This window comes from Papilio xuthus, unplaced genomic scaffold (assembly GCF_000836235.2).
Source record: "Papilio xuthus unplaced genomic scaffold, Pxut_1.1 DF826945.1, whole genome shotgun sequence".
Classification (NCBI taxonomy): Eukaryota; Metazoa; Arthropoda; class Insecta; order Lepidoptera; family Papilionidae; genus Papilio; species Papilio xuthus.
The window spans coordinates 5,020,203-5,046,945 of NW_013531704.1; the positions used below are offsets into that span (position 1 = coordinate 5,020,203).

At 34.6% G+C, this 26,743-nt stretch overlaps 4 protein-coding genes across 10 annotated transcripts in view; 2 read left to right on the forward strand and 2 right to left on the reverse strand.

Annotated features, from left to right (window-relative positions):
* The window catches only part of p130CAS (Serine_rich_CAS and FAT-like_CAS_C domain-containing protein p130CAS), a 69,598-nt gene extending 51,616 nt beyond the window's left edge, over positions 1–17,982 (forward strand). For 2 of the 3 annotated variants that reach the window (XM_013317040.1, XM_013317041.1), the window contains exons 2-9: positions 10,895–11,035; positions 12,314–12,478; positions 12,585–12,911; positions 13,452–13,638; positions 13,903–14,143; positions 14,274–14,439; positions 14,570–14,793; positions 14,916–17,982. In XM_013317040.1, coding sequence (XP_013172494.1) covers positions 10,895–11,035; positions 12,314–12,478; positions 12,585–12,911; positions 13,452–13,638; positions 13,903–14,143; positions 14,274–14,439; positions 14,570–14,793; positions 14,916–15,237 — 1,773 coding nt within the window. In that variant the 3' untranslated portion in view covers positions 15,238–17,982. Of the gene's footprint in view, positions 1–7,933; positions 8,065–10,894; positions 11,036–12,313; positions 12,479–12,584; positions 12,912–13,451; positions 13,639–13,902; positions 14,144–14,273; positions 14,440–14,569; positions 14,794–14,915 lie in introns of those variants that run through there. The other variant, XM_013317039.1, reaches the window with a different exon arrangement.
* Positions 17,983–18,424: 442 nt separating this feature from the next.
* Positions 18,425–21,864, reverse strand: LOC106121060 (uncharacterized). 2 transcript variants are annotated; one of them, XM_013316550.1, is made up of 9 exons: positions 21,676–21,864; positions 21,257–21,609; positions 21,112–21,174; positions 21,005–21,026; positions 20,612–20,747; positions 20,238–20,375; positions 19,685–19,844; positions 19,240–19,337; positions 18,425–18,920 (listed from the first exon to the last, which is right to left on the reverse strand). In XM_013316550.1, exons 1-9 carry the CDS (start codon positions 21,696–21,698, stop codon positions 18,729–18,731), a joined length of 1,185 nt encoding a protein of 394 aa, XP_013172004.1. In that variant the 5' UTR covers positions 21,699–21,864; the 3' UTR covers positions 18,425–18,728. The 2 variants fall into 2 exon arrangements, with proteins under 2 accessions (XP_013172004.1, XP_013172003.1); XM_013316549.1 differs by having other exon boundaries at positions 21,112–21,189.
* Positions 21,865–22,243: 379 nt separating this feature from the next.
* vnc (GNAT family N-acetyltransferase vnc) lies at positions 22,244–24,141 on the forward strand. 4 transcript variants are annotated; one of them, XM_013316485.1, is made up of 4 exons: positions 22,244–22,341; positions 23,008–23,173; positions 23,355–23,503; positions 23,889–24,141. In XM_013316485.1, the coding sequence occupies exons 2-4, from the start codon at positions 23,014–23,016 to the stop codon at positions 24,111–24,113; spliced, it is 534 nt and encodes a 177-aa protein (XP_013171939.1). In that variant the 5' UTR covers positions 22,244–22,341; positions 23,008–23,013; the 3' UTR covers positions 24,114–24,141. The 4 variants fall into 4 exon arrangements, with proteins under 4 accessions (XP_013171939.1, XP_013171941.1, XP_013171942.1 ...); XM_013316487.1 differs by having other exon boundaries at positions 22,302–22,397; XM_013316488.1 differs by having other exon boundaries at positions 22,302–22,389.
* Positions 24,142–24,343: 202 nt separating this feature from the next.
* LOC106121059 (uncharacterized) lies at positions 24,344–25,125 on the reverse strand. Its single transcript, XM_013316548.1, has one exon. It carries the CDS (start codon positions 25,009–25,011, stop codon positions 24,370–24,372), a length of 642 nt encoding a protein of 213 aa, XP_013172002.1. The 5' UTR covers positions 25,012–25,125; the 3' UTR covers positions 24,344–24,369.
* Between the last annotated feature and the right edge of the window lie 1,618 nt (positions 25,126–26,743).

Below are 26,743 nucleotides of genomic sequence, written 5' to 3' on the forward strand. Positions count from 1 at the left end.
ATGACTGTGTGAAAGAGGATATGCGTAAGAAGGGGGTAGACTCGGATATGACGGCTGATAGAGATGTATGGAGGAGTAGTACATGCTGTGCCGACCCTCGATAGGGATAAGGGCAGGTTGATGAATATAAAGAAATACTTTCATATAGATTTCCAAATACTTTAGTAAAAGTAAAGTAAAATAATATCAGCCAGCAAAATTACTTTTTAAAGTCATTTGTCAATGTATACCGGACCGCGTCTACCTTGATTGTCTTTTGCTATTGTATATTTCTTAGATCAGCAAAAGTTCACTGAGCTGACGGCCAACCTCCATTAAATGGAGAGACACCTTGAGAGAGAGAGAGAGACATACATATATTACACTTTACACTTTCATTTATCTCAAACCTTAATGTTGGCGAAATCATCGAAGAAACGATGGGGTTCACTATTGATTTTATATGAAGAAGACTTTTGTATTTTCACATATTATTTCATATTATAGCATTCTATAAGATAATTAAAGGCTTCTAACTCACAGTAAAAGTATTGACATCATGTTATCTGTAAATTAGGACAGGAAAGTCGTCTACTGGGGGCCATTATACTGTCTGCGACCGCGGCTAACTTTGTCTTATAAGTTTTCTTTATTGCTTTTATCGTGTGTAAATGGTGAAATTGATTATATTACAGTTCCAAAAATAAATATTTACAAATGAAAACACACGATTTAAATATAAATATTGTAATTCTCAACATTTGTACTGATTTAATTTAAATTATGGAATCTGGTTTTCCAACGTAAATCCAGCAAACCTATTGTCCAATTAAAACATTGAAAAAAATTCCGTGAGCTCAGGTAGCAGAAACAGTTGACAATCGTCGAGTTGGAATTATCGAGCGGAGTGCACTATGGAAGGGTAGGCAAATAAAGCAAGTGCGGGCGGAGTTTTAATCAGGGACAGTGCTCTCGAGTGGCGAAGGCACAATACAGCCAACGAAATTGTTTCAAGTCGCCCGGAGAGCTGTCGTTCAACTCCGCTACTTGTCGCTACGCCAGGGGTGTCAACCCTTGCAAAAAGTAGCTGACAACGTGCGGCTTGACACTAGGGGTAACTTTTTTTTGCTTTATCAGTTAACTAGGCAAACGACCATGGCTTCATTTATTTGAATTTACACGGTGGAGTTTAATTTGAAATATGAAATATTGGGCTTAAAAGAGAATTTCTGAATTTTTTCACTTAATTTCTTACTGGTTTTACAACACGATTTTTTTATTTAAATTTCACTAAAGACACGATTACATTTAAAAAAAAATAACTGAAAATCATGACTTCTTGCAATTCCTGGACCTCTGTATGGCTTTTTTCCTTGATGGAATGTTTTATTTTTCAGTCTTGCCAGTTATACCTATCAATGGGTATATCACCCCATTTCTCATTTCGGATCTAATTAACTCAATAAAAACGTACCGGGCTTCATACGAATAGGGTTATTTTTTTGTTTGAAAAAAGCTTTGCAACCCTATTATGAATACTAACAAACTGGCAAGCGTGACTCGCTGGCTTTATTTACATGTTATCTATTGTAATCGTAGTTGTAAGCAAGGGATTTGTTTATTTTTTACACAGCTTTAACACACTTATCTGATTAAAGAATGCTGTTTATTTTTTTTAAATAGGACAAACAGCTTTGTTTTCTTTTTTGCAAAATGTGATTTTTTTTTTTATGCTTTAAAACTTTCTGGCCAGTATCTAAGTTTAAATACAGAACTTCGTATTTATTCATTCATGTTACATTCTTTTTTGTCATTTTCTGTGGTACTTCAGAGAGGCACGAACGAGCCGTTATTGGTTTTAACAACTGTGTCCAATCCGGAACACGTTTGGACGTTTGCCAAATAACTGGCAGCCGTCCCAAGCCACAAGTGTCAAAAGGAATACGATTCGCGGCTTGCAAATTGAAATAACAGGAGACAGGGGATTCTAACCATACATTTGCTCTTTTTAATAGCGTGATGACAATCCTGTCCAAACCTTTTACAATACAAATTACGTTAAGACTTGTAAGTTGCAAAATATTTCTGGTAAAACCCAAAAACAATGTAAAATTATAAATTTCGTCTGGTGTTAAAAAGTAGAAATTAACGTTAAAAATTAATAGAGTTCTTAAATCTGTGACTGAGAGGTTAGCTATAAAAATCAAGTAAATGGAATATACAGAAAAAAACCTACACGATAGAAGCACTCCTAAAACATTTCTTCCAAAGTTTTCATCTATTAATTTTACTATTAAAAAGTAATGAGGCATCCTTTGCTCATCTGAATGCGCTTAAAATATAACTACGTTGTTTCATTTTGCTTGAATACTGATAATGAGCACCAATTAAGTCCACCTTTAGAAAATATGAGAAGACTAGTTTTGTCACCAGACATACGGTACAGCCACAGATGTGAACTGTTAATTATTAATACCGCATTATTATGAAGAAAGGAAACACATTGACATAAGCAGCTGCGCGGCTTAGACTGTAATCAGTGTCATTTGTAAATCTATTTTTGTAATAAGAAACCTTAGGAAGGGGATTTACGTACACGTTTGACAAATTTTAATATTTGTATAATAGCTATTGCGACAGCTAGTGTCGACCGCGATACCGTTGCGTGTTTGTCTAAAAAATTAAAATAAAAAATAAATAAAAAAGGGGTGTACTACCCTTAACATTTAGGGGGATGAAAAATAGATGTTGGCCGATTCTCAGACCTACTCAATATGCTCACAAAATTTCATGAGAATCGGTCAAGCCGTTTCGGAGGAGTATGGAAACGAAAATTGTGACACGAGAATTTAATATATAAGATTAACTTTAATAGAAGTCTATGATCGATATTTAGTTAGTGAAATAGTTTCTATTGAGAAAATTATTACAACACATGTCTCATTATTCAAGAAGTAACAAATACACGCTAACAAAATATTTTTTACTTGCGGCAACCCAATTTGAAACCCGTATAAATTAAGAAGACTACTGGGAATTTCTTCCTGACAATTATAAATCTTACTAATATTATAAATGCGATTTGGATCGATGGACGGATATATAAGTTTGAAGGTATCTCCAATATGGTTGCGCGGATCTCGATAAAATTTGACACTTTTACTAATTAAGTTTTTTTCACTCCCGCGCGGTCAGAGTCGCGACCGACAACTAGTAATTATCTCAATTGCTAAGCCTAAAATCCTACAAGAACTAATAAATACTTTTTTAGATAAAACTCTTTCTCGTTCTACATATTCAAATAAAAAAGTCCAAAAGCATTTCGTTTGAGTCGACCGCAGGAGCGTCGAGTGCTGTGCAAATTCCGCCACTTAACCCACTCGAGACGCAGATGAAGGGCATTATTTCCACTTTTCATATGAACGCAGCCCTTATCGTCGATAATCACACGGAGTTCCGCCGCGCAGTCGCCGCGTTTTTACCGCCACTTGTCAGTTCGTTTGTGCCATCTGCGGCACTGATTGCAGACTGTCATCTCGCGCTTTGATTGCTCCTAAAGCTGAGACACACGTGATATTTTACTCGTCATTTAGGCTGACGCACTATGGTAGAGTTTTATTAATTTATGTTGCAGATTTTATAACAAATTACTACTCTATTACTGTTTTTAAAAGGTAATAATTTTATAGACATAAAATATAACAAAAGACAATATTAAGATTCAAGAAAGATAGACATATAACATACTAGCTGTCGCCCGCTACTCCATCCGCGTGGATATATAAAAACACTTAATATATAGATAAGTTAAATAAAAAGCAGCTCTTCAAGGCACAAATTCGAAAAAAAAGAATAGTATCCTATGTCGGTCTCCTGGCTCTAAGCTACCTAGTCACCAATTTTCAACCATATCGGTAAAGCCGTTCTTGAGTTTTAAATAGTGTAACTAACACTACTTTATTTTATATATATAGATTTGTTACTAAAATAATTAATTAGAAATAAAAGCGATGGAATTTTGATGCAACAAGACAAGTACAACATGAAACTTAGTAACAATGTATTGCTAAGTTAAGAGAAGAGGAAATCGTGTTGGAACAGTTTCCGCAACGTTACAAACATACGTTATTATGTCATCTATTTATATACAATGTTTTTGACAAGGGCTACTTGTGAACCGGGAATATGGATAAGCGAGAGTCCAAGCCTTTCGATATTTTCTCGCTTTCAGAGGTTTCTCTTTAACCCGAGCTCGCTTGTAAATTATACTCGCTTACGTGTTACGTCAGTGAAATTTCATATTTAATGGACATTAATCGAGAAGGGGACTCAACCAATTTCCCCGGTTCAGTGGTCGAGCTGGAGTGCACTTAGGCACGTCTTTGAGAGCAATTTAAACCAAGAGCTCCCGAGATTGAGTCTCGGTTTAAACCGTTACTTTTTTATCGCATATATTGTCGTTTAACTACCAGTATTCTTTTATGTTTTATCATTACCTATTTCACGTAATACAGGCAGAGTTTTAATTATGAACATTTTCATATTAGTACTAACTATCGCCCGCGACTTCGTCTACGCGGAATTAAAAAAAAGTAGCCTATGTGTTCTTTCAGACTATATTCTACCTATGTACCGAACACTAAAATTCGTTGACCCACTCTGCAGAAATCTTCATACAAACATCCAACCACCTATCCAAACATTCGCATTTTTTTTCGTACAAAAGATTTAACAAAGAATTTTATCTCGCCAAGCTGCAATGCTTAACGGCGAGACGCGCTCGTTGTCACAAAAAAAATTAAATTATTAGGAAGATTTACACAGTATAAATCTGCAGTAAAAACACAAGGTACAGCATCAAAAAATATATATTATTATACTAATAAAATGTAGTTACAGAAACTAACTATACTTGTAAATTCGCGAGAAATGTAATATCTCGATTTGATGGAATTTTTTGATATATTCCGCTGTCCAAGTACCAAGTGTCAAAAGTCTTAAAAATTTACGTCGCAAAGTTTAAAAGTATTCGATACGACTTGTTTGTGACAACGCTGTAAAGTTATGTACGACCAAGATTTAAGTAGTTACAGTAGTAAGAAGTCATTTTTATGAAAATACTAGCTGTCGCCCGCGACACCATCCCCGTGGATATATTAAAAAACTTAATTAGTGCAGCCTATGTTCTATAAGTATGCCAAATTTAATCGAGATCCGTTCAGTCGTTCTAGAGATATCTTCAAACACCCATCCATCCATTCACATCACATCCATCAAAACATTCGCATTTATTTAGTAAATTAAATAGAAAGCAACTCTTCAAGGCATAAATTTGAAAAAAAAAAGAATAAATATAATAGTATCCTATGTCCATCTCCTGGTTCTAAGCTACCTCCTCACCAATTTTAGCCATATCAGTAAAGCCGTTCTTGATTCTGTTTGCTGTCTATCTTTGTTACTAAAATAGGTCTTAGAAGAAGACTAGACTATTATCGGAGCTTGTTCTATTTTTAAAAAGGTGAATATTACGCAAAGGTTGTCGCGCATGCGCCGTAACGTCGTAGTACGGTGCGGGGGTATTGTCGGGGATGGGGGCGACCTACGAAGGTCGATGCCGCCATTGAGTCGCACATCCCTCATTGATTTTCCAACCAACGCCATATGGACAGGTTAACTGGAGCGCAAACTGACCACACTATCGGTCACCAATCATTTCTACACATATATGGTAAACATTTATTATTTGAATAACGATTGCTTTTTTTGTCACAGTGTGTAGGTTATGTAAGAATGAACAATCAAGGATATGACCTTCAAAAACAATATCAGGCATTCCCTTACCGCTTAATTTGATAATACAAATATTATATAGCGGTATATATATTTAATTCAAACATCAGGCCACTCTTGTATTTATATTATTTACTAACAGTTCCCTGCGGCTTCGTTTGCACGGAATTAAAAAAAATAGTCTCAGTAACTTCTGCATGCATTAGCTATCTTCCAGTAAAAGTCACGTCAAAAGGTCCAGTCGTTTGAAGATTATTAAAAATTATAAGTTTACTAGCTGTCGCCCGCGCGGATTTAAAAATAGATGTTGGCCGATTCTCAGGCCTATTCAATATGCTCACAAAATTTCATGAGAATCGGTCAAGCCGTTTCGCAGGAGTATGGGAACGAAAATTGTAACACGAGAATTTTATATATACGATTTTATTGTTCTGATTTGATGTGTGGTGTTTTGTTGTCGACAACCCAAAACTTAACCTCAGAAAGGTGGGTAAATACATTCGCAGAATGGTCCAAACCACAAACATAAATACTAGTAGGTTAGCAGAGAAAATGCGAAAAGACTTCAATTTGCAGCTTAATTAATAGTATGTAATTAACATAAAAATCTCTTTATTTATACTATTTTTCTAAATATAATAATGATTTACTATTTCGTGCGATGAAAACCACAGCATTATTATTCTAGTCTTTTTATATTTTTATTTACCAAACAACTTTATGCGGTTTTAATAGGAATATTTAATTGAGTATGAACTCACAGCCTTGATATTGGTTGCTTACAAAGGACACGTTCGTTGAAAACAAAGCAAACAAATGAATTATATGTTTTTGAAGTCTTTTTCCTTCCCACTTACAAAGCTGTCACAAATAGGATGTGTAGACGTGTTAAATTTCCTCTGACAGTCCCTTCCTTATACTATGACGATTCTCTACGTCAATATACATAAATACTTTTACCTAATAACGTCGTTATACAATTATTTAAAAATAAATGTATTGGAAGGTGCTTTTACAAGGATGTTGTCATTGTTAAAGATATAAAAATACCAATTTAATTTTTACTTAATATGGCAACATTTCATCATCATCTTCAGCTCACTGTACATCCCCACCGAGTAGCCTTCCCCAAGTTAAGGGTGATTGGGCCATAGTCAACCTCGCTAGCCAAGTGCGGCTTGGTTGACTTCACACATATCTTTGAATTTCTTCTGGCAACATTTACTTAAAACATTCGCAAAACCTATTCCTTTAAAACTAAGATATTATATTCCTAACATTCTCTGTCTCTTAACTAAATTTATTTATATCAAAATAGTAGTTTAACACATTTATTTAATGGAATTAAGTTAACCATTGATTAACAAGGATGCGGCAAGACGGATACAAGTTGAATCATGGCGCCTTCGGAGCAAAACTTCCACGAATCAGTTCGCCTCCATACGCGGCCTCGTATCGTGCAGTGTAACTAAGGTCATTGACTCACATCGACCATAGATAACAAACCGTCAATGAATGCTGACAATCTTACTCTTACTATAATAAATGCTAATATTTGAATGTATGGATGGATGTTTGATAGAAGATATCTCTAGAACAGCTTCATGGTTCTCGCTGAAATTCGTCATATATGTAGAACATAGGCTGTAAGACAACATTTTTTTTCCAATTCCGTGCGGACGAATTCGCGGACGACAGCTAGTTGTAACATATAGCTTATGTTACTTAGAGATAATGTAGAGTTTTGATGGCGAATTAATTTTAAATATATTTCTTCTTTATAATAGTTTTTTTTCTTCTTTATAATAGTTCTGATTTTTCAAGTTTTTTATCAATTCGATTTATTTGATATACCCCAAAGGCTAAGGTAATTTTATTTAAGTACTTACTTATTGGTAAAATGTGATTTCGAATCTGCCTAATAATAACGTAGGTTTCCTACCAAATTAAAAAAAAATTACGTACGTGTAACGAATTATGACGTAGCTAAGACAGACGTTTAAGCTACTATTTTCAAAATACTTCTTAACCATCAAGTACAAAACATTAATATTACGTAGATCAAACACTGACGTATTACTCTGATTCACGAACGAGTTTTAATATCATCATATATAAAGTTGCATCGAACATTGACCGTTCAGTATGTTAATAGCCGTTGTACAGAACGCATGTTTACGAGGTATGGTGGTCGCAGTTTGTAATATTAACATCAGTGCGAGAGTACGATTAGTTATAACAATGTGCAACTGCAAAGGACTACATACAAGTGCACGTATTGTTAAAGAGAAACGGGTTAGTGTTCATTTAAAATTAAGAGCTATTGATAATTTAATATTGATATAAGATATTCGCAGAATTTATATTTTTGAAAGTTTTATTTAAGCGCTAATTTACAAATATAATAAATATTGCTTTTATGCTTTATTTTATAATTAAAATTAATTTAATATTTCTATTATTCGAAAACTATTTATTAAAAAAAACTAATAATCTCACACTAATATTATATAATATAATAAATGCGTATGTTTGGATGTATGGATGGATGTTTGTTAGAAGGTAACTCCAGAACGGTTTAAAGGATTTGGATGAAATTTGGCACAAATATAGAATATAGTCTAGAAGAACACATAGAGAACTGAATGAGTTTATGTATCACAAAGGCTGGTAACACATCTGCAGTTCCTCTGGTGTTGCGGATGTCCATGGGCGTCGTTGACCACCTCGGTGGTTCCCAACACTCGTGTACTCCTCCCTTCTCTTATTGAGGAAAATAATATTTGGTTTAAAATAATTCACAAACTCACCTGAGTTTTTATATATTTGCTGCTTGTTTTATGAATCATATTTTGTAAAATTTTGGAAGTAATAAAATATCAATGAGAATCTAAGTTATTTTAAATTATGTATAAGAAAGTCGTGTTAGTTACACTAATTATAACTCAAGAACGGCTTTAGCGATATAATTGAAAATTGGTGAGGAGGTAGCTCAGAGCCAGGAGACGGACATAGGACGAATTTATGCCTTGAAAACCTGCTTTTTATATAACTTATTAATATATAAATGCGAATGTTTAGATGGATGTGATGTGGATAGATGGATAGGTGGGCTACACTAATTAAGTTTTTTTTTATATATCCACGCGGACGGAGTCGCGGCGACAGTTAGGTATTCATTATTGCTTGTATTGTATAATAATAGTAAACTTGTAAGACAAGATGCATTTAAATATAGAGAGATAGCGACGTATCAATATCGATTTACGTCAAGAATCCGCCGGCGCCGGCGGGCGTCGTAACTTATTGCAATTCGTCTCCTGATAACAGTCCAGTTATATCTGACACCGATAAATTGTAAACTTTGTCAGTATAAAAACGAACGAGACATTCCAAATGCAATAAAGGTAGATTCTTCTTTGGTAACCATTTTTAACTATCGTGTTAATACGAACAATTACAAAGTTCTTTCTAAGTTCAACTTGAAAATAGAACAATACAACTTTGACATCAAATTGCGAATGGTTAGTTTTGTTTACAAATATTTCTAGTCCGATTACAAACTGGTTGCAATCCACAATCGTTCGGTGACATATCGATTGCATAAAGGCGTCGGAAACGGACATGGCCTGCCTCAAGCCGCCGACGCGTCGACGACGCCCACAGCAGTTGCACAATGCAACGCGATGCAATCCGTCATTATCGCACCATTTGGGACGAATGTTCCGCTGCAGCTGGGTACATGTGTACCAACACTACACACACCATGATTTTGCACTTTTATGAGACTGTTCTGATATTTTAAAAGTGTCATGGAGAGAGTTGTCGAAAAACATCGAATATTTCTTTTCTCCTATCTAAATATACTTACTATCCTATGTTTTTAAATGTACGTTCATACGTTAAAAACATAAAGTTACCAATTAAAAAAAATCGTAAAAGATTTTACTAATTTACTTAAGGTTCGGAAAAGTATGTATACGTTATTTGCTAATAGACAAAAAAATTTAAAACCTACACTTTATACTATTAGACTACAAAATAGATTTGCCATTGACTTTAATCTCATAGTTCCTAAAACATTCTTGGAGCTTATTTGTTGAACCGGCAGACATAACAGTGGGAACAAAGAGACCAAAAGACAAAGGAATTTTCCTATTATACAACTGAATGCATGAAAGCTATTTAAACCCCTTATCTGTCTTTCAGTTCAGTCTCGTTTTCAATAAACAACACAAATATTAAAATGAAATGAATTCAGTGTTATTTCAGTTGAATAATTTATAATACTTATTTACGCTTTGCATTATTTTCCGCAAAAATACACCAAATGAAACATTGCGGGGACATAGATTCGTTTTACTATACAGTAAGATAAAATAATTTCTTTATTGTTTTGTATAGTCCGTGATTTCAATGTGTTTATGGTCAGTGTAGTAATGGCGAAAATGCATGCATAGGGTAGGTAATAGAAAACATAATAACAATTTACGACTTCAATTTATGAAGAAAGACTTTTGTCTCCTTCCTTGTTCATTATTAAAATGTCAACGAACAGATGTGAGTCTGTCCCCTGGGTGATAGGCAATTTAGACAAATAATATAAAATACTGTTTATTTCTATATTGTTAGTATAGTTTCAGGTATTATCAATTACCCTCAAACAAAACTGTTTTCTACGTATTAGTTTAGAATTAGATTCGCGAGTAAATTTTGTGCTTTTCTGTACGAAAAATTAGTCAATTTTATCAAATGCAAAGATAATAAAGTTCGTAGTTATTTTAAACTAAGTTTTTATTTTAATTCATGATAAAAGTGACAGTGTTATAAATATATCTAGATTATTAACCTTTTCAAAGTAGGTTAAACGTATGCTGAAATTTTGTCTCTTAATTTAGTTCGGGTATCGGCAGAATTATGTGGACGCGATGACAAAAGACGGTGTTCCAAATTTGAAACTCGGGAGAACCACAAATTGTTAAGTCCGTCTAAAATTAGTTGAAACGGATTCCGTTTCATAAGAACTTAATCGGGGCATTTTTATAAACTTTGTTTTTAAAATATTTTATGTAATTAGTTCATAAAACCTTCATTTTAAATTAATTTACTTTTAATTTGTTTACAGTGCATGGCGCGAGCACTCTACGACAACATAGCGGAGTCGCCGGACGAGCTGGCGTTCCGGCGCGGCGACCTGCTCACTGTGCTGGAGCAGAACACTGGTGGCAGTGAGGGCTGGTGGCTATGCTCGCTGCGAGGCAGACAGGTCAGTGTTTACACAAGACAGAAACACACAATTGATACTACGATGATAAATGACTACGAGGGAAATAGGTTAGTGACAGATTGACAGCTGATAGACGATAGAGAAGCACAATTAGGACCACCCATCCCTTTCAAACCCAGTTTCTCCCAAACGTTACTTTTTTGCTATCTGGAATTGCATCTCCTATTTCCCTAATCATATGTCTATAGTTATGGTAATTTTACAATACTTAATAACACATACACATAAATCTAGAGTCTTACACGCCTTATGCTTTCTCTTTTATTCTATTGTACATTTTTTTACTTTAAGAGTAAATGTTTTCTCTTTGTATGTACAAAGATTTTAATTAAGAAAGTGACTGGCCACTAAAGCTATTAATGGCCAGTAAAACATAACTGTAAGGACAACAAAACTTATCGCGACGTTACGCATACTATTAAACTCATCGTTTGTTTTTGTTAACATGACGCGGATCGTACGTGACTTCGCGTCAGGATTTTCGTTACCTTATCCCATATCCCATGACGTAGTAATTATTAGAACTGAACTATAATTGTTATTTTGATATGTATATTATATTGGAAACCAACAGATAAAACATGTCTAAGAATTTAATTATTTTAACTTTGTTTAAAAATCAAAAGCAACAGTTAAAAAAATATATTTTCATTCTTATGGCGCAAACTGTTTATATCTTTCATAAGTAGTCTACTACTTAAATTAGATCTTCGTAAGTCAGGTAAAATGAAGAAAAAAATGCGATATCACTTACACGTACCACCTTTTAATTGTCTAACATTTTATTAGAAGATGAATTCCGTGTAGCAAATGTTTTTCCTGTCCCACTTTCGTTCGTTGTTTGTTCCGCTGTTCCGCTATTTAATTTCTGTTCAATTAAATTGAAAAACACTTAGGGACTGTAGAAGTCCGTAGAATTGCATCATTGTCGAGACAGTAATGTGTCAGTGTCTGCGGTCTTTCACTGAATCCAAACTAATAGTTTACCTTATAAATCCCTTATTTTATTAAAATGTCATTGTTTGTCCATTTTAAACCTGATGAAGGTTGCACAGAAATAAAAACATTTAGTAATTTCGAAATTAGACGGAAAGGGTAATTTGTTTCTTTTATTAATACAAAGTCAGAAAATGCGACGAGTTGATTGTTGAAAGGTGATTAAGTGCAACACATTTTAGTTTTTTCTTTGTTAAGATAAAATTTATTTGTTTTTTTTTTACATCGTAATCAAGAACAAGGGACATGTGTACGTTACAGGGCATATGTCCGGGCAACAGACTGCGGATCGTGGCGGGCGTGTTCGAGGCAGGCGCGGTGACGCAGCGACGCCGCACGCGCACGCCTGCGGCCGCACCGAATACCACGCCCGCACCCGTCGCGCACCAGCCCCTGCCCGCACACCACTCACCAGCTTTCACTAAAGTAAGTAATACCTCCATCTTTTACGCTAATATGAAAAACAATAATTATTAGAGTCTGGGGATTATTTGGCAGCTGTGAGTCTACAATAACCAAACTGTCTCCACAGATAGAAGAATGTTCACACTACGACGTGCCGCGTGCACCTCTACCAGTAAGCCGGGGTACATACGACTGTCCTCGGCCACTCGGGGACTGGTACGACGCGCCGCGAGCTCCGCGACCCGCCAGTGCGGATTCCGCATGTAGTGGCACTGGCTCCCTTACCTCTGCCACCTCAAGCGCATCCGCAAACTCCGCGAACTCAGCAAACTCCGCGCACTCCGCGAACTCCGCACACTCCGCCGCCTCTACCTCCAGCACATACGACGTGCCCCGCTCACGGGCATTACCACTGCCTTGTGATGCAGCATTAGAAGCTTTAGAGAGGTTACAGGTACGGTCCTAACGCTTTACGACAAAATTACATCAATTAGTATCTTCTGCAGCTTGTAAGATGATTTTAAATAATCTACCACCTATCTTAGTAAATGGTTTACAGAAAGAATTATTCAAGTGTGATATACAGTTTCTGAGGTTAGCTTGTTCAAACTCTTGAAGTAATAATAAAGATGTTTAAAACTATGTTTGACACATTATATTAATAAAATATTATAAGCGTGGTTTGCGGTTGATATCAGTGCAAAGCGCAGTGACCGTAGAGACGTTATTATTGGAGTTGTATAAAAGATCAGTCCTGTTGTAGCTATGAGTCATGTAATGACACCTGTTTGTGGTTACGGTACTGTTGCTTATGTTACTTCACAAACACAATAATCTAAGCGCAAGGTTAGGGTTACAATGCGATCTCATAAGTTGACAAGAGACTGGAATTATTGCAGATATCTTTAATTTACTTCAGAATGAAACATGCAACACAACAGTTATTCTTTTTGATTTTTGCTTTCTATAGACTAACGTGTTTATATACATGCAGGAGGAGGCGTCGGCGGCGGTGTCGCGGCTTCTGTCGCACGTGTCTCCGGGCTGGCGGCGGCGGGGCGCGCTGAGGCCGCGCGTGCTCGACGTGCGCGTGGCGGGCGCCCGGCTGCGCGCCGCGCTGCACGACCTCGCCGTATTCGCGGACGCCACGCTCGCCAACGCACACGATGCACAAGACAAAGGTACATTTACTAATTACTTATGATACGATAAAAGCAAAGATCGATTCATACACGTAGATAAAGTAAAGTGAGGAAGCATGACTTTTCTTTACTACAAACAAACCAATATTCCTTACAAGTTAAAGAAATAGATTAAAATTGATCGGGAAATCCGAAAAAATTCTTACGATGCGAAGCAGAATCCAAGAGTGCACAGTGTGTTTTGCTACTTGATGAGTTTAAAGTCTTGTCTATTTATTTATTTATGAATTGCTCTGTGTGTAGGTATCGCAGTAAAGCTACGTCCGCTAGTAAAGGCGTTGAAGGACGCGGAGCGGATCACGCACGAGGCGACGAGCGCGCTGGACGCGGGCGACTGGGCGCCGGAGCGACTGGAGCGGGACCGCGAGCCCACCGACGGCTCGCAGGACGCGCTCGACCAGCTGGTAGCCTGCGCACGCTCGCTCACCGAGGACGTCCGCCGCGCCGCATCATTTATACATGGCAATGCTTCCCTACTCTTTAGGTATTGAAATGTTATAACTTACTATTTATTTGTATTTCTTATTCTGTTGGTTTCTTTGCTTAGAACTGAAAGGACCATTTTACGTACACATAGATTATACCGATTTCAATTTGCTATTTTTTTATATCAGGCGGTCATTGGCACCGGAGCACGAATGGACGGAGGAATACGACTACGTGCGGCTGGAGTCGCGCGCGGCCGCCACGCGCCGCCACGCGGAGATACGCGCCGCGCTACCTGACAAGCTAAGAGCCTCGTTTGATGCCCTGCTGCGGGACGCCGACCACGCCGGAGAGGTAACGATAACTTAACGTCTAATGGTGGCACTCAAAATTGTTAAGTGGTCTCCCTTGTAGTAGTACTTAGAGAAATTTCGCTTAAGCATATGAAATAAACCAATTAAAAATGCAACTTTTCTATGTTCAGGTGAGCGCAGTGGCGGCTGCAACCCTCCTGCCACCGGACGACCGGCAGCTGGCGGCGTTCTACGCGGCACAGACGGCCACGTACGGCGCGCACCTCGCCAACGCCGTCGACGCCTTCCTGCGCACAATTGAAATGGGCCAGCCGCCCGACGTCTTCCTCGCGCATGGCAAGTTCGTCGTACTCAGCGCGCACAGGATAGTTCATGTTGGGGATATTGTACACAGGTAATGTCAACTCATATTGCTCTTGTTTTTAATTGTATTATTATTTTATTCCTCCGTTTTAAGCATTCTAAGATAGTTATTTTAGTTTTTCAATAATAAACCAAAGAAACCAATTTCCACAGGAGCGCTCAACACGTTGGTCTAAAATCTCAAGCGTTACGATGCTCAGACGCATTATCTGATGCGCTAGCGGTGACCGTGGCGAAGACAAAAGCGGCGGCGCAGCAGTTCCCGTGCGCGAGCGCAGTCGCCGAGATGGCGGAAGCGGCGCGGACGTTGGCTGCGCGCGCGCAGGACTTGCGGCGCGCGTTGTGCCGGGCCGCCGAGCCCCCCGCACTCTCGCCCTCCACACCCGCCACCACCGTGCCCCCCTCCGCACCCACCTCCGCGCCCGCCACGCCCCTCACACCGCTAGCCCCCGCCCTGCCCGCACTACACATATAACGCGACTAAAAGCCTTTGATTTTTTTTATTACATTTCGTGAGTTCGTTTCGTGTGAGTACTAGACTACTCATCTTAAGATACTAAAGTGAAATTAAACGGTACTTCGGAAGAAACTGTACCAATGAAGTGATAGTTGATGTCGCACAATCGCCTAGATTTCAATAAAACTTTGCCTAAATGCAACTAACATTGTTGCTTACAAAACAAAGTTTTATGTATTCAACGTTAATACAATTCAATACCAATGTTAGACATGAAATATATTTGTGGAACGTATCGTTAAACTGGCAGAATTTTTATTAAGAATTATTTATTTTAAATAAAGATTTTTTATGGAATTATTTTAAAAAGCATTTACAATAACAAAACATTGTAATGAAAACAAAAACATTTATGATTAAAAAATATATGATGTTATCATTCAGAGAATACTTTTTGTAAACTGGAATAATGTGTTTATTCCATGAAACCATGTGATAGTGGAATAACATTTAAAAAAATCCACATCGAAGTACATTATAAGCGCATAGAATCGGATAGCTTTGCTTGTAATGTTGATATTGTTAAATTAAGATGACTTAGTAACTATGTCGTACTCTGTACATTGTAGCATGGTACAAATGTCACTTAACACATTCACTGCCGCCGACTCACTGTTAGTCCACCTTATTTTTATTCCAATGATGGCGGTTCGCTTAGCGAATCACTGGAATAAAATTAATGATGGTACGCAGTGTGTTAAAATAAGTAACATATATAATTTATCGAGGTCATAGTTATTAATATAAAAGTGACTTTTGCATTATGGTATTAACATAAAGAGTATAAAATATGCGTGAAGTTCGCGCTTTGCTTTTGGCAGCGGTTGTGTTACAGCGTCTGGAACGCTCGTGAACTTTACCGTTGGTTCACACTGACGAAACTTACGTATTACATATTGTCATCTCTTTCAATCTTAGTGAAAAAAACTGGGATAACAATATGATTGCGTTTTATTCGGCAGTTTAAATCCACGGTTATTATGTAAATAATTGTTCGATGTTCGCTAGCTAGATAACTAACAATTAAACAGTAACCGTGGGTTTCCGAGTTCAAAATCTCTGTTTACAACATACTGTTATCTTTGTTTCGTCAGATGTGGAAGACAGTTATGACTATATATTTTATACAGAGATTTTGGTGTCGGAAACCGACGGTTAATCTGTACAGTACGCGATATTTAAGTCGGCACGTCGGGTTAAAGAAGAAACTTTCAGCAAAAACGGCTGTGTTCAATTTGTAGAGCGTTCTCTCTGTCACACAATACAACATTAACTGAGAAAGACAGAGAGAGAGACAGACAACGTTCAAGGTCAAAGGTCATTTTTTCTCGACGTGCCTACTTAAATTATGCGTATAATACGATAAAAAGGCAATGAATATAAAATAATGATTGTTGTTGATAAAGCGTAAGTACGCTTCAGCTGCAAAACATATCTAAACATAACGACAAATGGAATTGCTGTAACTATAGATAATTTGTACTTAATTATAGTTAATAACGATCATTGATGAAAACGTAAGGCACATTGTTTTGTGCATTTTGCATTTTTGTAGGTTACAACGTTAGTATATTGAGTTTATTTTGATTTTTGTGAGAATAACCAAAGAAAACTGCGATAGGAACTTTCAACATAGACTGCCAATAACAAGACAAATACAAAGGAGTTTCTATTAAATGTTAGAAATATATAAAAATGAACCAAGGCTGCTGTTATTTTATTCATAAATTTGACGCTAAATTAGCGAAAATGCTGGATGCTCAGATGTCACAGTGAGTTGTCCGTCCAGTTTTATGCAACAAATATTTGTAGTTTTGTGTAAATGGGATGTTTATGTACATTCGCAAATGGTACTATATAAATATCATAACAACGAGTTAACACTTTAACTGCCAACTCGCTTGGCGAGTTCATTTTTATACGAAAAAGTGTAGTGGTGTTAACTTTGCAACTATCTTTCTCTACTGTACATATCCCATAACACAAACAGTCGGATTTAATATCTAAAAAGCCAAAGAAATTTCTTGGTATTTCTATTCTTAGCACTTTGTATTTGAAAAAAATTATAAAATAACAACGAAATCAGGATACCTATGTTTTGGATTCTAATCTTTAATTAGAAGCAAATGCTTTGAAAACATACCTTATTAAATAAAAGCTAACTCAAGGTTTCCACTGTATCTATTCTTATATAGATAAATTACCCTTTGTCATGACAGTTGAAACACACAATAGTAAATACTAACAAAATTACTGTTTTACGTTCTAACCTGTGGTGTCTAAAATCTGTGAGTTTCCACTGCTGAAAAACCATTACAAAAATTTGAGAAAACAATTTTATACACACGTTACAACAGTGGAAACTCACGGTTATTTCTATCGAAACTTGTAAAAAATATCACTAACGGATGCTCAATTATTTTGCTGCTCAGTTTCTTGTATATTATTTTGTATATTTCTTATTTCTGCTTCAATACTATAAACTTTTAAATATCTATTTAAAATCAACTTTAAATATAGCTTCCATTATGAAATCTGATTCCTAATTAATCGGAATTATGGACTAAACTTTTTAATACAGTAATATTAAATTATAAGTAATTAAGATATAAATGTAAAAAAAAATGTTGTATATTAGCTTTGTATCATATTTAGATGTAGTACATAGGTAGGCATAGATGAAATTGTACAAATGCATATTATTAAAAATAATTAATTTTATTATTATGAGAATTATAATTTAATCATCTTGTAAAACGCAATCAAATAAAATATACAAAAATTTTCATATGTACTACAATGTATCATTTTAAATCCTAATTCTGTGTACCTTTTATTTTACTGTAGGAGGCTTTATGCTGGAAGTTGCAATGGGATGTCAAAAATACGTCATATTTTATATATTTAGTAATTTAATAATAAAAAAATTTCAGTAGCAGGCAAAGGGTTAGAAGCAACAAACAATTAAAAAAATATAGTTTATTTCTAATTGTATTTTTAAAAAAGAAATCTTATGAATATCACAAAATTTATAAAATACTAGCTGTCGCCCTCGACTCCGTTAAAAATAGATGTTAGCCGATTCTCAGACCTACTCAATATGCTCACAAAATTTCATGAGAATCGGTCAATCCGTTTCGGAGGAGGAGGAGGAGGAGAGAAAATGAAAATTGTGACACGAGAATTTTATATATAAGAAGTACTCACCCACACAATCCCGTGTATTCTGACTGACTGGGTTTCCGAGACCTTAATCTCTGTATCAAACATATCATCATCCGTGTAATTATCTTTGACAAAACATTGATAATATGTTTTAAACCCACTGTTACACATGCAACATTTATTTTTGTTTTGAACCATAACACTTATTCTAAACACAACACTAACACATTCACTGCCACTGACTCATTCATTTCTTACAAAAAATAACTTAAGGTATGACCACATCACTCTAAGTACTGTTGGGCTGGTTTCTCTTCATCAGTAAACAGCAGTGCAGGATGGTTTGCTGGTAGCTTGTTCTGTGCTGCTATAACTTCCAGCCTAGCTGCCCGTAGCCTCAGAGACCGTTCCAATGCATTAGATTCGAATGCGGCTAGTTCAGCTTGCATTGTATTCTCTAGCCTCTTTCTTTCCATCTGAAATCAAATCGAAAATCAATATACATCTCATTACAAGATTGAAACCATCTAGATCTTTTTACTAATATTAAAAATGCGAAAATTTAGAGAAATGGATGGATGGATTAATGGTTTGTATTAAAGTACCTCTAGAACGGCTCAATGGATTTTGATGAAATTTTGGCACAAGTATAGAAAATAGTCTGGAAATATACAGGGGCTACTTTTTTTTTAATTCCGTTCGGACGGAGTCTCTGGCACCAGCTACTGATTTATGAATCTTAGGAGTGTAGCTGTAATATTGATGTAAGTTTGAATAATTGAGGAATACTCTTACCTTTGCAGTTTCCAACTGATAATTGAGGAGTTGTATTTTTAAATTCTCAACATGTTTACTATCATGTGTGCACCAGGGATTATATGGGGGTTTCGTTTCTGGAAAAAAAAATGTTTCAAGTTTTGTAAATGACAGCTAAAATAAATATGCTCTACAACATCAAAATAAGTTCTTGGATATAGTTAAATTTGAAAAAGCAAGAACATTTGTTGCTTGTTTTGCCCCTTTCCCCTATAAAAAAACCTCTACAAACGAGAATCACTGTCCTGTCACGAAGGACAATCTCCATAACCTAGAAACCTATGGTTAGAGAGAAACTCCTATTACCATGGTTTTCTGAGACTAAAATTTCCGTTTAAAATATATAGTTGCCCTGTTAAATGGAGATTTTGGCCTCAGAAACTCACAGTAAGTTAGCTTATCCAGGTTTAACTGTAATATTTACCATTTTCACAGTCACCATTGATCACTATATCTAGTGGATCAATGGTTACATAACTATTTTTATTAGAACTTAAGGTATCCATTTCTAAATTGTCATTAGTATTTTCTTCATCTGTGTCTGAGTCAGATTTACAGTCAAACAGTGGTTCAGTCTTTATTTTCTGAAAGAGATTACGTTTAATTATACAAAAAAAAATTATATAATGAAAAGTTACATTTTGAAACAATTAATAAAGAGATTACTAGTCTATATATCTAAAAGAAAGTTGTGTCGCTATTTATAACTCAAGAACTGCTTTACCAATATGTCTAAAAATTGGTGAGGAGGTAGCTTAGAGCCAGGAGACGAACACAGGATACTATTTATTCATTTTTTTGTTCAAATTCATGCCTTGAAGAGCTACTTTTTATTTAACTTACTAATATTATAAATGTGAATGTTTAGATGGATGTGATGTGGATGGACGGGTGGGTGGGCTACACTAATTAAGTATTTTTATACGTTCACGTGGACAGAGTCGTGGGCGACAGCTAGTTTATAATAAGATTCATACCTCTTTTTCATGCTTACTATTCAATGAATACTGTTTCATATGTGCTGCCTTGGCAGCTTTCTTCATATTGTGAAACTTTGTGCGCAAAACTTTATCACATCTTTTCTGTGGGCTCTGTTTATTAAAGGACTCTGCAATCTGTATCATGTAGTTAATTAAAAAAAAGTTCTACACATATAGTACTTTTATACAAATAAAGCAATTTTGTTTTGAATTTGCATAAAGTATACTAAATTTATAAACAACATTCAATAAATAAAACTTTAAACACATTGACTGCCACAAACTTATGTTAATAAAGTTCATTGTGGCAGCACATGTGTTAACCATGCAATGCAGTTTGTTAAATGTTTAACAAAATTTTTAATACATACCCTCGTCCAGGCACTTTTTTTGAGAAGATTTGTTTTTGCATTCGTTTCCTTATTGAATATATTATTTTTCTCTTCTCTAACACATTTTAAAAGAAGACTGCACTCTTGTGGTAAGAAATTTGAAGATCTGTTTGACCTGAAATACAATGATTTTATTATAACTAAGCAACATAAAAGCACTAGTTACTTAATGTTACAAACAATGCTATCACCCACTACCATTTGTGCCGAAATGGCAGAAATCAAATAGGCACAATATGCAATCACTTATAGCCTATCCAGTGAAATATAGAAGGTAGTGATTTCTATAGTTGAAATACATTTATATCTTTGTCTGTACATGTGCATTAGCAGTGAAATCAATTTATGTTTGTAGAAATAAAATTAACCTACCTAATAGTCAGCATATCACCATCTGAAAAGACAATTTTCAATTATGAATTCAACAATATTATAGTGTAAATTTTAACATTCAGAAAAAAATAGTAAAATCATCATACCTGAGCTATCAGACTCCTCATTTTCACATTCTTCAAAATCCATTACCGTTGCATTATCTTTATCTTTTGTATTTATCTCTGAAAATTTACCCAAAGTCAATAATTTTCATATGACCTAAATTTACAAGAAATATTGATAACAAACCATTTGATCCATTTTCAAGACACGGTTTGGAGTCTTCATTTTTTTCATGTTCGAATAACATCGTAACAACTCGACTCCACAAATCGTTGTCATAGTTTTTAATTATCAAAATATTTTTAGCTGCCTTCCTTGCTTCTTTTTTTAAATTATCCCACTTGGTTTTTATGCTTTCAACACTCCTAGTATGCTTGAAGCCTTGTCTATTGAAAACTTTGGCTATTGAATTCCATGCTCTGTCTTTAGCGTGACTAGCGGCGGACGAAGTTGATTTATTTATAATAATACTTTTATAATTTTCAATAATATTCAACAAAGCATTGACCTCTTCCTTAGTGTACACTGGACTCCTGTACCTACGTTTTTTTTACATTTTTATATATTGTTATAATGATAGCAATTATATATCATAAGTAACTTACGAATCATTGCGATCTTCATCCATAATCTAATATCTGTGCTTGATAAGTTGTTATGAAATTAATATTATAAAACGATGACATGTATAAATGTGATCTGCACTACGGCACTAAATTTATATCCATATTCAATTTTGTATCTTCTTAGTTATTATTTTCAATTTTCTTTGCGTTCGCAAAAAACGACTGGTGTTTGACAATGACATTGACATTTAAGTTTTAAATTTTGTTCTGAACGTTTGAAAATGCATTCCACTGTATAATAAGTAAACTTTTTGTTATATTTCATTCTTTATAATTCAAAAATACCTAGCAAAATGAATAAATTCTTAATCTTCGAAGAAGCAGTTTCTTGATGCGACGTCTTATTTTATTAAACACTGTATTCCAAATTAATACAAAGTAATCGGAGATTAGACACTCACAAATACCATTTGAAATCTATTCCAAGAATCAATTTTTGCTGCGCATTTTTAACAGGGTTATTTAATGAATATAATTTTTTATCTTTTATTTTCAGTATTATTACCAAAGTGTTTATATTTTTTTGAACTCCTACTAGATTGTCAAAAATTAATGACATTTATTATAATTGAATTGATTTTTTAGGTTAGGCGCTTTGTCTTATTCCTTTGGAAACAAAAAGAAGTTGACAAGGAGATTTCATACGTACGACTTTATTTAACATTTGTTTAGATCACTAAAGAGAAAGTTGATGTAAATAAGTAATAAGTTATTGATTTATTGTTTACTTGCACGTACACCTGTCTCCAATAAGTGCCAAAATGGCGCTGTTCGCTTTATCTCATTAGACACAGTAGTCGTAGTTATCTCACATAACTTCCTTTGTTATGGCTTTGTTAACTATTAAATTTTAATAATTGACGAGAACGTCGCATTCTACATTATTCCTGAGTTAATGTTTGTATTAATCTTTTATGTAGTCGGATATGAAGGAAGTGATTTTAGCTATTTTAACCTTCGTATGTAGTGTAATTTTAGTTTTTGTATTTGTGTTGTTTTGTAAGTAGTATTTTGTTTGGTATAACAGCTAAATAAGAACTAATATATGCTGTGTAAATATTTCTGAATACCTTTTATGCATGGTCCTTTGTCTTTGTTCTAGGTTGGTACATTGTATGGAAGTGTTGTTTGTCTAAATTTCGATTTGTTCGTGAACTCCTTGGGGGAATGTCCGATACGCCCCCGGCGTCAGAGACAAGACAGCCTAACAAAATTAAAAAATTAAGAAGAGAATAATACACATCAAACTTCTATTCATCTATTGTAAAAAAGATACTTACTTATCTTAAATCAAGAGCTATTATTGTACAGGTCAAAATGAACATTCGGTGTGCACGTCCAAGCGACCTTATGAATATGCAGCATTGCAATTTGCTGTGTCTACCTGAGAACTATCAGATGAAATATTACTTCTATCATGGTCTCTCTTGGCCACAACTGAGCTATGTAGCTGAAGATGAAAAAGGGCACATTGTAGGTAAGCGTTACTAAATATATTATCCAATACCACATTGTGAACAAGTTACCTTAATTTTATTAAAAGTCACTTTCCTTATTTTGGAGAATTCAGGCGGTTGCTTGGCATCTTATAATAAAATAAAAATAATATGTGAACAAATTGCAGTCATCTTAGAAATTAATCAGCATTATTTATTCAGGCTATGTGCTGGCAAAAATGGAGGAGGATGGAGAAGATAATCGTCATGGACATATCACTTCCTTAGCAGTGAAGAGATCACACAGGCGACTTGGTCTTGCACAAAAACTTATGAACCAAGCTTCACTGGCTATGGTTGAATGTTTCCAGGTAAAAAAATAAAAAAAAGTTTTGTGCTAATGTTTTCGGCCCGCGGTTAGCCTTGTATTCAGCCTCTTGTATTGTAGCCTCTATTCTCTCAAAAACAATAAAAGGGGCAACAATATCTACTATGTCTATCGGTACTGTAAAATTAAGTCATTTACCATGAGTCTCCGAGTCCAAAATCTCAGTTTAAAACATGTTGTTATATTGTTGTGAAAGATTATGACTGAGATGTTATGATTTATACAGAGACTTTAGCACTCATGGTTAGTATTATAGACATAGATATAAAAAATAGTGTATTTTATGTTCATATGCCATAAATTCAAATTTATTCAATACTAAGCTCTTTAAGGTTTTGATGTCACTAATATTTTATTCTATTTTTCAGGCGAAATATGTATCACTTCATGTGAGAAAAAGCAACAGAGCTGCTCTCAATCTTTACACAAACTCTTTAGGTTTTAAAATTCTCGAAATAGAACCTAAGTATTATGCGGATGGCGAGGATGCATTCTCTATGATGAGGGATCTTAGTGCTTTTGCTGCAGAAAACAAGACGGATGGTGATAATCTGGAAATTAAGTCTGAATCCGCTATAGTGTCACAGTGTTAAATGGAATCATTAAATATTTGACAAGCAACTACTGTTTTATTTCCAAGATTTATGTATGTCAATTAAAGCAAGGTACTGACCAACTGTTATGTGGTGGAATGTAACATATTACACTATGAGCATTCATGCAATGGGCCAGCTTAACATGTTCCAAGCTATTATTTTTTGTATTAAAGCAAACTTGCCAGCCAATTAAACATATTAAGATTAAATAATGAAAAAAAAACAAATGTGAAGTAATATTTTTATTATAAAATTAGACTTCAGATTCATCATCTAAGTCTGTGAGATGATTTAGTTTTAATTCTACTTTCTTTGTTCTATCTGAGTTGTCATTTGATATCTGTACTTTGTTCTTCTTTTCTTTTTTCTTTGAAACACCAACAACATATTCTGGCATTATGATTTTGGTTTGTTTAATTGTTGGCTTCTCATCATCTTCAATAGGTTTGACCTTTAGTGTCTTGGATGCTTTGAAGAGAGGTTTCTTAAATACAAAACTGTCGTGTGAATCTTCATCCATAGAATGTTTTTCAATATTTCTTTCTTCTAATTCACGTATCAGTGCTAACGCAGTTGCGGTGTTGGTGGCATCTGACATTTGTTCAGCAGTCACATCTGATAATGAGTAATAAACCCATTTATCAGGATTCTTTACATGGTCAGGTACTGTTTTTGGACAGAGACAATTCCGTAATTTTGCTTCTGGTCGTTTAAATATACTCTCTTTTCCAACAAATTTCTTCATTTCATTTTTAAGTTTTCTGTAAGCACTTCTATCGATAACTCCATAATCTGTATTAGGTGAGGCCTTGTTTGTTTTCGAAAAGCTATATTGTTCTTCGGCATCTTTTAAAGTGTTAAACAGACTCTTCTGTCTTTCGAAATATGAAGACATATTAACAAGTGTACTTAAATACCACTTGGGTGTATGAATAAACAAATAACAATATAATAAATTCTTCCGTGACGGAGATAGAAGAAATTTCTTATTTTTGTTTAAATCACTATATATGTTTTTATTTTGACAGTGACATATGTTACTTTTTTTTCGACTTACAATGAATTTAGAAGCAAGGTTGACGTCATTAGTCCACTTTAAAATATATAGTTTTTGTGGACAAAAAGTAAAAAAAGATACTAATTTAACAAAACATTGTTAAAAATTAGAATCTAACTAACAATAGAATCAAATGTTAATTGCGATTGGAATGGGAAAATTTATGTCGTCTGTCTAATTTAATACACACTATGTCACCATTACACCAGCGTTTTACAAATTATTTTTTGAAGTCCAGTCTATCTTAATATTTTGCGCTTAATTATATTATTATAACAAATTTTGCGTAACAATTATAAACAAACCCTTAATTTATCTCAACTATAACCGCAAAGAATTAATAAAATACTATGTTAATAGTTCTAAAAACCTTTTGAGCCGTGTATAAATTTGCACCACACCACTGAAAAAGACTTTTAAATTTTGCAAACTGTAGGGATTCTTTAAATTCGTTTGAATAATGTGTCCGAGATAATCGGAAACCTACTAAGGGCAGTTCGGCAATTGAACTCCCATGGATTAAAGCAACTATCTTTTAGAATCGTATGGTGTAAACAGTAATGTTTAGCAAGTTAATAAAATTATCCTTGACCAAATGGATAACAGAAAGGTTTAATGCCTGTTCAGCAAGTAGTAAAGCTTATGCTCATATTTGCATTGACGTACCGCGCAATGGGTTAACGCGGACTGGTATTAATAACTGATTAGATTCAACTCAGTGTTTGGTAACATTAATTGTAGGTTCGTGTCGGCTCTCTATGAAAAAGAATACCCGTTGTCGACCTACATAAGAAGCTAATGTTGTTCGTCTTTTGTTTTTCAGTATCAAAGGGCTGGCCATATTTCTTCTTGAGGTAGTAAAAAAAGATTCTGTACCACATCACTGTCATAACAAAGATTGATAACAATATATTATACAAAAAATAAATTTTAATGAAATAATTTGATTTCCGTAACCATTTAAATAATAAGACGGAATATGAAACCGGAAACACTTGATGGTTACCAACGACAAAATTAATAAGTAGGTTTGTAATGTTTAATGTAAATTGAAACTGTAGAATAAATAAGTCTTACATTGTTATCGGAACAGACCTTGAAGTAACTAATATTCCGTTGACATTAAATATTAAAATGCTAGTTTAAGTTACAGTAATAATTCCAAATAACATGACTCAATGAATGCTGCTTACGCATGCGTAGTATGACCATGATATTTGTAAAATTAAATATCTAATTCCAAAAAATATAGTATTATTTAATACCGTTACAAATAATGTTTTAAATTGAATGTGACCACAAGACAACAAGCATATAAAATTAAATTACGATTATTGAATAAATATTTTTTCACTAAACGCAATCATTTTCATATTTGTGTACACGTGTAGTCTAAGGTTGAAGTTTAAATAAATAATTGTCACGTGTATTTGAAGCAGTTTTATAATTTTATGCACTTTTCGGATAAAAAGAAAATAATGGTCACCCTACACCAATGAATGAAGTGGCGTTTATGTTACACTACTTAAGAATCTTAAATTTTACTAAAAATTGTTTATAATAACTTAAA

Coding starts and splice junctions, on each gene's coding strand:
- vnc (XM_013316485.1), top strand. CDS start 23,014: ATGAACATTCGGTGTGCACGTCCAAGCGACCTTATGAATATGCAGCAT. Junction 23,174..23,354: donor TGAAAAAGGGCACATTGTAG/GTAAGCGTTACT, acceptor TTATTTATTCAG/GCTATGTGCTGGCAAAAATG. Junction 23,504..23,888: donor CTATGGTTGAATGTTTCCAG/GTAAAAAAATAA, acceptor TCTATTTTTCAG/GCGAAATATGTATCACTTCA.
- LOC106121059 (XM_013316548.1), bottom strand. CDS start 25,011: ATGTCTTCATATTTCGAAAGACAGAAGAGTCTGTTTAACACTTTAAAA.
- LOC106121060 (XM_013316549.1), bottom strand. CDS start 21,698: ATGGATGAAGATCGCAATGATTC. Junction 21,610..21,675: donor GATGAAGATCGCAATGATTC/GTAAGTTACTTA, acceptor AAAAAAACGTAG/GTACAGGAGTCCAGTGTACA. Junction 18,921..19,239: donor ATCAGTTGGAAACTGCAAAG/GTAAGAGTATTC, acceptor ATTTGATTTCAG/ATGGAAAGAAAGAGGCTAGA.